This window comes from Poecilia formosa, unplaced genomic scaffold (assembly GCF_000485575.1).
Source record: "Poecilia formosa unplaced genomic scaffold, Poecilia_formosa-5.1.2 Scaffold406, whole genome shotgun sequence".
Taxonomy (NCBI): domain Eukaryota; kingdom Metazoa; phylum Chordata; class Actinopteri; order Cyprinodontiformes; family Poeciliidae; genus Poecilia; species Poecilia formosa.
The window spans coordinates 491,599-502,101 of NW_006800345.1; the positions used below are offsets into that span (position 1 = coordinate 491,599).

General features: G+C 37.2%; 1 protein-coding gene across 3 annotated transcripts in view; it reads left to right on the top strand.

The window, feature by feature from the left end:
• The window catches only part of LOC103154932 (SERTA domain-containing protein 2-like), a 32,565-nt gene extending 22,106 nt beyond the window's left edge, over nucleotides 1-10,459 (top strand). For all 3 annotated transcript variants that reach the window (XM_007576402.2, XM_016663172.1, XM_007576398.2), the window contains one exon: nucleotides 8,946-10,459. In XM_007576402.2, the coding sequence (XP_007576464.1) occupies nucleotides 8,950-10,110 (1,161 nt within the window). In that variant the 5' untranslated portion in view covers nucleotides 8,946-8,949 and the 3' untranslated portion in view covers nucleotides 10,111-10,459. The remainder of the gene's footprint in view (nucleotides 1-8,945) is intronic.
• Nucleotides 10,460-10,503: the final 44 nt, after the last annotated feature.

Below are 10,503 nucleotides of genomic sequence, written 5' to 3' on the forward strand. Positions count from 1 at the left end.
CAATAACTTGTAATGTAAGTTATTGAAGCTTTTTGTCCAAGCCGACCTATAGAAATGTTGTTGCTAACATCCACTGAGACAAATAGAAATGTGTCTTTCTGCCATCTTTCAAAGGAAGTCCCGCCCCCAGAAATGTGACACAGAATTTGTGAAATGTGATTTGAAAAGAATGCAATTCATAAAACTTGGTCTCAAATAAAAATTGTTAAAATAAAATCAGATTTTTTTTAATGAAATTTGAAAAAAAAAAAAATCGATTAAAAGAATTAAATTTGAAAAAATAAGTTGAAAAATCAAAATTAGAACAAATAAAATCTGAATAAAAAATAAATCGAAAGAATGAAAAAAGTCTGAATCAAAAAACTAAAAAATATTTTGAAAAAAAATAGCATAAGAAAAAAATCTGATTTAAAAAAAAGTTTTAAAAAATTATTTGAAAAATACAGTTGGAACAAATAAAATCAGATTCTTAAAAATTAAATCTGTAAAAAAAATCCTGAAAAACTAATTGAAAATTAGTAGAAAAAATGAAATAAAAAATAAAATAAATCTAAAAATAATTAGAAAAAATATCTGATTTGTTTTTGAAAAAAAAAAAAAAGAATCTTAAAAAAATTAAATCTGAGAAAATAACTTGAAAAAGTAGCAAAATGTACATTAAAAATGGATTGCACATTGTAAATTACTCTCAACACATTTTTTATTGAGAAAAAATTCTGTGTCATTTTGAGAAGAGACATTTTCTTTCTTATAAACATTTAGGAGCCCCAGAGATCTTTTTCTTTTCACAGAAACTATCTGATTTCAACAAATGGTTTGTTCCTGGTTTTTGTTTCTTTGCTAGTCATGAAATCACTTTCTCTTTGAACGTTTGCACTTTTTCGCTCCTTCACACTGCAGACACAAAATCTTACCAAGTATTTCTGGTCTAGTTTCTAGTGCAAATATCTCAACATATTTGAATTACGACAATTTTTACTAAGATATCTACTCTAGACCAAAAAATAAATGTGGCAGGATTTTGTGTTTTTATGTTTTATTTTTTTGGTACGTTGCTTTTTGCAGTGCACTTTTGAACCGTCTGAGCTGGTTCCACTGCTCAATCCAGTTTTTAATTGCTTTAATAAAATACCCAGCTTGGTTTTCTGCAGCCGGAGAAGCATTTTAATGCTACATTATTCCTTTATTAGACCTCCTTTGGTCGCACTCTTTGAGTTTCTGAAGTTCAGTTTCTAAGTTCAGTGAAGCTTAGACGTCCAACTTCACTCCACAAATTTTACGTTATCAAACGTAAGTTTCATAAACGAGGGTCGGAGTTTGTAAACCAAACAGGAGTTGGGAAAACATTTCCAACAGGTTTTATAAACATTTTAAAATACCTCAGAGTTTCTAAAGAGTGCAGCTCTAAAATAAAATAAGTTAAAACTGAAGTTATTCAAGAGGTTCCTAATAACTTTGATTTTAGTTATGAATTATCTCTGACGATTAATCGGATTAAAAAAAAAAACTTGGTACATTTTGCAGAATTTGAGACGTTTTGACAATAAAAGAGGCAAATAAGTAATTCATCACCCTTTTTAGGATATAATACACATTTTATTGGCTAAAGTGTAAAAAGAAAGCATTCCTTTAGTGAACGACATGTGAGAAGCTCAGTTCTTTCTGCTTGACTTAATATCAATACAGTGTAGCGCAAAAATGTTTTTTTTTCATTTAACAAATCAATCAAGATGCTTAAGAAATTTTTGTGACAGAATTTGAACTGAATCAAGCTAAAACGATTTCACTGGAAGAGTTTTAGAGGTCTCTTACATCTTAAATGGAAAATGTATATTTTTTTTGCACAGTTTTGGCTAAATTACTGCTTTGAGTGTAATGCTTTTTCAGAAAATTGCCTTTTTGAGTCTGTGTGCTCAGTTAATGATTAATCAGTTACAAAATTAGTTGGTGATTATTTGAATAACTGATTAATCACGATTAATCAGTTTATTTGTTTCAAGTTTAATTTAATATGTATACAAAGTTGTCTAAAATTTTGACATCGGTGCATAGGCCTGTCGCAATAAGCAATAAATCAGTTAATCACATGATAAATTAAAGTGAGTTTATTAATTACCATTTGGATGACTTATTGTTTTTCTCTCTTTCTACCAAAAACTGGGTGATAAAAAGTTTCCAGTCTGTTTTTTTGGTCTCAACTAGCTCTTTGTTTTGAAAGACAATTTTGTTTATAGAGACTTCATGATTATTTTTATTTGTTGTGGATATTTAAAATATCTGTGTTAAATGTTAATTAATCTTTGAGTGTGTGTTCTTGTATTATTATGCCATTATCATTATATTACTTGAAATTGGTCTTAAAACAACAACGTTATCGTTTATCGCAATAACTTCTGAGACAATTTGTCACCCAGAAAATTTATCGTGACAGGCTTATTGATTATTATTGTAAAGTTTGCTAACGGACTCATTGGCATTGCTTTCTTCCTTGGTATTATATTGAACTCTGGATTCTTCGTTGTCCTTGACTATTCAGATCAAAAAGACAAAACATTTTTTGGTGCGTAATCGTCTGTCTCCTCCGCTCTTCTTTAATCAGAAGTATCAGAACCTTGATTTGCTGAGTGGTGCGTGTCGAACTGTGTCACGTTGTCACTTTCATTTGTGCAGTTTCTGATTATGCAGCTGCTACAGCTGCTAGGAAGTGACTCTCATTGTGTGTTTTCCTGGTTACCAACAAGAAGTCGATGATCATGTCTGATACCGGGATGAATGAATCTTGAATGTGGATTTTAGGAATGTCACAGAACCAGTTTTAATGATTCGGCTCTCGTCTTGGGATAATGGTATCTTAATTTCTGTGAGTGAGCGTAGTGGGGTCTGGTCACAATACGCTATCTCTTCCTCTGGGTTTGGTCTGGAATGTGTTTACTAGGATGACATTGTGTGTGTGTGCATGAGAGAGAGAGTGAAACACACATGGTTATAATAGTTTTGCATTTTCCTTTATGGTTTAGTTTTATTTTTGTTGTGATTTTTTTGTCTAATTCAGTTTGTGTGCTAGTTTATATTACACTTTCAAAAGAAAGTTTTGTTTTTAAAAGAAAACTTTGGTAGCTGTGTCTACCAAAGTTTTCCTGCAAAAATGACAGACGTAAAACTCCACTAAAAATATATGTAAATGAATTTAAAGTGATTGAAATCACAGCTAGATTACATTAATAATGAATTAATTGTGCAAAAATTAAATGTTAATTTTGCATAAAGTGGTAAAGTATCTTGTATATATTTTGTATTTCTAAAAAAAGTGAAAACAACTTTATTTTTTCAAGTATTTTATTATATGAACAGAATTGTTTTATGACTATTGGAATATTTTTCTGTTTCTACCACCATTTTGTAGTTTTAACAAATAAATTTGATTATACTTACATGTTGTTACTGTAAAAACATGAGCATTTTGACAGCTTACAAAGGTTTGTGCTAATCAAAACATTTTCCACTTTAAATATTTGAAATACTGCCTAACTGGTGGTGTTACCTTTCCTTTTTTTATCCACAGTTTTCTCTCCACATTGTTGTTTATTTTGAAGCAGTTTTGAGACAAAGTGGAGAGACATTAAAACTGCTACTGCGGAAGTTACTCAGCAGGCCGTTGCTAGGTAACCAAAGAGTGAGTGAGTGAGTTGCTAGGTAACCATAGAGTGAGCGAGATGGTAGATTCCACCAACCTAGCTTAGCTGGCTGGAGTTTATTGAATATTTTATATATTGAATATTCTATTAATGACATGTTTATCACAGTGTCTATTATTGATTTATTGTCCAGCACTGGAAGTGCGTAAACTGCTTGTGTGTGGGGCGAAAAAGAAATCAATTTCACATCAGTTTGAAAGGCTAATAAATAAATTCATGAACATGAAAAGAAAGGATATTATGTTTATAATTTCAATATGTTTCAGTTAGTTTTATAACGAATGCTATAATTGGTTTTCTTTATGTATTTCAGTTGATGGAAATGTTTTCTCAGTTTCAGTTTTCATTATTTCGTTAGCTTCAGTTAGCTGTAATAACCTTGGCGGTAGGTGAATTTTCACAGGGGTGAGCTGGAGAGTTTCGTCCTCATGCAGAGTCGGGCGCATCGCAGCGAAAATGCAGTCATGACTGCGGCCGTTCGTCTGGGATGCATGTGCAAATGCAGAGATGGATGCACTCAGGAGGAAGCCACTTTCATCTACCTGCAGCAGTGTAGCGGTGTGTGTGTGTGTGTGTGTGTGTTAGTACTTTGTGCATCCACAGAACCTGAAATAGCCCAACGTGGAGGGAGGTGGGGGGGAGGGGTGGATGTGCAGCTCAGGCATGGAAACCAGCATATCCGGTTACAGGATCATAATATCACTGCAGAGGCCGTCCACTACTGTTCCACTACTGCACTACGCACACGCAGCCGGCTCCAGGAATAATATCATCAGACCGCATGTTCAATGTTTGGCATCCAGCACCCACCATGCATGCACACACCTGACTTTACCTCCTCTTTGGAGCGATCCTTGGATAGTTACATGGATTTGTTGTTAACTAGAGTTAACCCTTGTTCAGCTAAAGGAAGAGAAAACGGAGACGGCCAAGACTTTAATTTTTTTGTTTTTTCTGGACAAGGTTGAGATTTTGATATCATAACCTTTTAGGTAAAACAAAGCTCACATTTAAAGCAAAACATCTGCTTTTATTTACTGATGTAAACAAAACAAATATTGGAAGACGTTATTTACAGTTGAATCCAGATATTTTCCAATAAAAAAAAAAAAATTTTTTTTCTTGCCGTCTGAAGTTAAATGAAACTAAACTTTTAAAGATTTAGGTCAGCTAAAATTATCAAAATTATCTCTATTTGCAAAATGCCAAAAAGCATATAAAGAATATATGTATGCATGTTGTACAAACACAACATGCAACAATTATTATTATAGCTGCTAAAATAATAGACATTGCTTTACAAGTGATGCTTTATTTAATTTCAGATAATTTTGTCATTTTGTACCTTTTAATTATTTGGCTTTCTCAAACTATTTTGGACTTTTCTGTTTTGTACTCATGTAAAGTCATTTTCTGTGATAGTCCACTGTAAGGAAATGTGATATTCTGATTCCAATAAACCATATCTACGAGAGGAAGGTAATTTTGGTTTGATAAGGGTTGTCTGATTAAAAAAAACAGATTAAAGGATGATTTCTGTACATACAGACGCATCAGTTTCCTCTTGTTTTAGAAGCTAATTTTTACGTAGCATTGAAGAAACAAATTCTGATTTTGTGTAATTATTCTCACAGTTCTCATTCACTTGCCTTTTTTTATATTTATCATATTACCAATGCGTATAGACCATTCAGATCAAAATAAATTTGAACCACAGTTATGCAAATATTTTATAAGATCTTTACTCATTTAGTTTAATTATTTTTAAATGGGTTTACAAAGATATTAGCTTTACAAAAGTAGTAAAAAAAATAGCATATTTTTGTTATTTGTCATAACAAATTTTGCTGGAGGGTAAATAATATTATGATAAATGACAATGTTGTGGTTTTTAGACCATTTTCAAATAATATATTGATATAATAAAGCAAGTTTGTGCTCTCAAAGATCAATGGAAGACATTTTAATATCCAAAATAAAACAACAAAAACAAGTAGAAAGAGCCCCACGTACAACCAAGACAATAAATAAAATGGATTATATTTCTACAAACAAAATTGATTTGCAAAAAATATTAACCATCCAAATGGAAATCAAGCTCATTTTAATTGATGTTGTGATTAACTGCATAATTGCTTTTTGCTACAGGCTTAATCATAGTTAATAAATGTAAAATAAATGCTCAAAAATGACATTTTAATATATATATTTTTAAATTAGCATATTTTTAACTAAACATCTGCTGGAAAACAAAAAAAACGGGAAATTATTTTATCATCGGCACCTTTCAGGTTTCAAACAGTTGCTCTTAATCATGCCAGAAATCGGTATGAGCCGGTTAAAGCTAGATTGGTGCGTCTCTAATTGTAATATAAGCTTCTGCCAACAAATTTGAAAACAAACGTAGCATCAGGACTTTTTTATTTCACTGAATTTCTCTAAAGGAAACTCTTTCAGAAAGTTTTGGCACCATAGTTTAACTGTGACTCGATAGGATTTTCAGTCAGTGACCCCGCTACGCTGCTGTGCTTTATCACTTTGACTCTTTTACGATCCGTTTTTCGTTTTTTTAAACGAAGTTACTGTAGAGAAATTGGAGGAATTAAAGCTGCAGGATGTTAAAGACGGGTGGAATAGTGTGGAAGGAGCGGATAGTCAGAGGCGAGAGGAGGATAATGAAGAGGAATGTGACGGGTGGGGCACCTCTGGTATGTGTGCGTCTTGTGTGTGAGAGAGCCCAAACAGCCTGCCGCGGCTCGGTGAGTCACACATGCGCAGCTGCTTCGCCTCTGTCACACAGCAGCAGCGTTCTGCTTTGAAATGCTGTTTTTTTGATTCCTCGCGCCTCTGAATCTCCATTTTCCTGAAGCAGCAGCAGCAGCAGTCACTGCTGCAATGAAGGAGTGCCGACGTGAGAAAGCGTTAATGCCAGAAGTTATCCAGCTGCCAGAAACTCTCTTTCATTTCCTCTAATGCATCTTTATTCACCATGTAAATTATTGGGAAGATGTGGAGAAGTTGGAGGTCTTACTCGGTAACCGTAGCAACCTGATACCGCTTGGTGTGATGCAGGTGTGAATACTTTCTTCAAACTACACGTTTGAGTCTGTGAATAATTCCCAGTTTATTAGATACTGGATTATTTATTTACAAAATAAAAATCTGCCGAGTAATGCAAGAAGCAGAGGCTGAAATATTGCTGAGTCACTGGTTGCTATGGTGATTCCAGGCTGTTCCGCTACAGTTTTCAACAGAAAACCGGTTAGAACCCGTCATTTGCAGTTATATTGTATACCATATTAATCAATAACTGAAATAATGGTCAACTATAATATAGTAAGCAATCAATTGTAAGCTATATACACACTCTTCAAAAGGCCATTTGCTGAAAGAACACCACACTGAGGACTAATTAAGTCAAATCTGTACAAAAATATCAGCATTTTGCATCGTTAAAAAACTTTCGTCTGTAGATATGTTCTACCTAGAACTCCTCAATTGTCATTGTTTTAATTTCACCTGGTTAAAATTTTGTAAAACAAACACAAAAATATTCTTTTTTTTATCCAATTATTAATCAATTAACCAAAAAATAGACACCGGATCAGCACTATACTGTATTAATGTTGAGTCTTACAGGAAGGACTGAACTTTCCACATGTTTTTAGACGTATTTATTTACCTACAGATGCATCCTTTGCTACAAATGATCAAGCTTAGGCCAAAGGAATGTTATGTTATTGCATTTTAGGCAATAAAGTAAGACAGCTGAAAAACTATTTTGTCTGTTCTCAGCAATAAAAACAGGATCTTGGTCAATGTATTTAGCCTAGTTTTAATACAGCAATTAAAAGCATATTTGGGTGCACAAAGGTGTATTTTAGAGTACAAGTTGTGAGTAAATGTGGTCTAATTTAGATGGAAACTAGAAAGTTTGGAAAAGATGATCACTTTTTGCTGTATCTAACATTTTTGTAAGTAGATTTTGATTCAATAGTCGTAGTTTTGTAGAAAATTATTCTTGAATTGTGGTTGGGGTCCGCAAGAAATCAGGACAGGTTCTGCAAATGGCCCCCGAACTCCACTTTGAACACCCATGGCCTAGTCGTAGATGCGATTGTGGGTTTATCTGCATCTCTGGATGGATTCCTCATTACCTTTCCTACTCCTCTGCTTCCGCTTCTCGCTTGTCTTCCTCATCTTCCTCCTGTACTCTTCTTCCTACTTCCACCGCGTCCCATTCGTTTCTTTGGGTGAATTCCCAGCTGACTCGGTTTGTCATGGCAACCAACAGGTCATGGTGACTGGGCCTGCAGCTTACACTTCCTGTGTGTGTGTGTGTGTGTGTGTGTGTGTGCGTGTGTGTGAGTATGTGTGTTTGAGAGAAGACGCATGCGCCTTTATTCACGCGGCGACTGGCTGCATGTCGGCCTGGATTAAAGTCAAACACACTGCAGTAGCTCCTTTCTTTCTTTTCCATTTTCTTCTTCTTTGTTTTCTGAATAGTTTTATAAAAATCACCCAAATTATTGCTCCTTTTGTACCCTGCTCACCGCCACAACCAGCAAGTTCTTCCTCTAATATCATAAAAAGAGGAGTGGCCAAAGGTTGGGCTTTAAATCTGGCCTATGATCCTGTGCTGAGCAGGGAGCACTGCTATTACGTAACTTGGTGTGTGAAGGTTTCCTCTGCAGCTGCTCTCTTTCTGTATTTTTATTTATTTATTTATTTTTATCTCCAAATGCAATATGCTCATTTTCTGTTTGCAGCTTCTTACTGTCCCAAAGAAGACTTTGGTTCCTGTACGAATGAAGTGATTTTGGTATCCTGATGCGATTTAACGTCAAACCTCAAAAGAGGCAGTTTTTCGATGTGGGCAGTTGCCCAGGGCGGCACTAAAGGAGGGGATACAATGGCACCATTCAGATGTACTGATCAAGTAATTGTGGATCCAATTGTGATAAGTGATAAGTAGTCCTAAAACAGCTTTTAGACAGAACTGATGAGACTAAAATCTTATTATCCAAGAATGATTTTGTCCAAAAAGATAAATGGACACACTGTAAATCATCCACCATAAGGTCTAACAGATTTCCATAAAGTCTGGAGTGACTTTATTTAGGTTCTGAGCTATAAGTCACTGAATGCGAAGGAGCAACACTAGACTTCAGACTTGATTTGTGTCTTAATGATTTCTTATCTGAGCACTTGATTAACTTGTTTCCTCTCCTTTTGTTTTGTGTTGTCTAGATATATGTTCTGTAAAGGTGCAAAGCGGAAGTTGGAAGAGGATGAAGAGGGCCTGGAAGGCAAAGCGCTGGAGGCGTCGGTGGCGGGAGCGGGGGTAGGCGTTGCCTTGGAGGGTCTTTCCAAGGTGTCCTACACCCTTCAGAGACAGACCATCTTCAACATCTCCCTGATGAAGCTCTACAGCCAGCGGCCGCTTGGCGAGCCCAGCCTGGAGCGCCGCGTCCTCATCAACAACATGCTCCGCCGCATCCAGGATGAGCTCAAGCAGGAGGGCTCCCTGCGGCCACTGTTTCTGCCGCCCTCGCCGCCGCCTGATGACCCCATGGACGAGGGGTTCCGCGAGGCGCCGCCATCTTTCGGCATCCTGTCCCAACCATCTGCACTGTTGATGCCGGCGATTCCTCCACCACCTTCGCCCCACCCGATGGTGCTTCCCAGCTGCCCGGCGCCCCAGCGCTTGGAAGGCTGCGCCACGCCCCTGGACGCCTGCCTCACTCCGGCCTCACTACTGGAAGAGGACGGTGGGGATTCGGCGTTCTGCGCGCCGTCCCCACCCACTCCTCCTCTGTCTCCGCCCCCACTGGCTCCATCATCAGCGCTAATGAGCAAGTTGTCCTCTAGTGTGACTGTCCTATCAAACGACAGTTTCTCATCCCCTCCGAGTGACATGGAGTTGGCTCCTCCCACCGCCATTACACGGACGGCAGCCGCTAATACTATGACCATAACTACCTCCCCCACTCCATCCCCTTTCTCATCACCCACAGGCTCCACCAGAGACTGCAGGACAATGGGTGCTAAGCCAGAGGCAGCTGCTGTTTTCCTGCCCGCACATTCCCCTGCTAGCCTGGAAGACATTTCCCCCTCGCCTTCGTCCCCTTCTTCTTCGGGTTTCCTCTCAGACTTGGCGCTGGACGACGTCCTGTTCGCCGATATTGACACGTCCATGTACGACTTTGACCCTTGCACCACAGCAGGGGCCGTAGGCGCCACAGCTGGCGGTGGCGGTCACGCCAAGCTTTCGCCAGTGGTGAACGCCGACGACCTCCTCAAAACTCTGACGTCGCCGTACAGTGGCTCCGCCCCCCAGGTTTCAGCCAATCAGCCTTTTAAAATTGATCTGACAGAACTGGACCACATCATGGAGGTGCTGGTGGGGTCATGATTCAACGACACCCTGACCTCCACCTGCAAAACTTTTTATTAACCTGGAGAAACAGACTGGATGGGAAAAATTTGGGATCGCTTTTATTTTTATCTCTTTAAAAGACTTTTTCTTCTAAGGTCGGTAATTGTAAACATCAAAGGTGATGTCAACTAGTACTACTATGACAACTACTACTTCTACACAACACTGTTCATGCACTGTGCTCGCCTTTCTAGGTGTGGAAGTGAAGTAACGAGGAAGCAAAGCATACACACCGCAAAAACATAGAAGCATTTTTGGTCTAGTTTCTCGTGCAAATGTCTTGGTATACTTGAAATGAGACAAAACTAACTCACAAGTAACTTTTCACCAAGATATGAGTTTGTTTTAAGTAAATAATTCCTTAATATT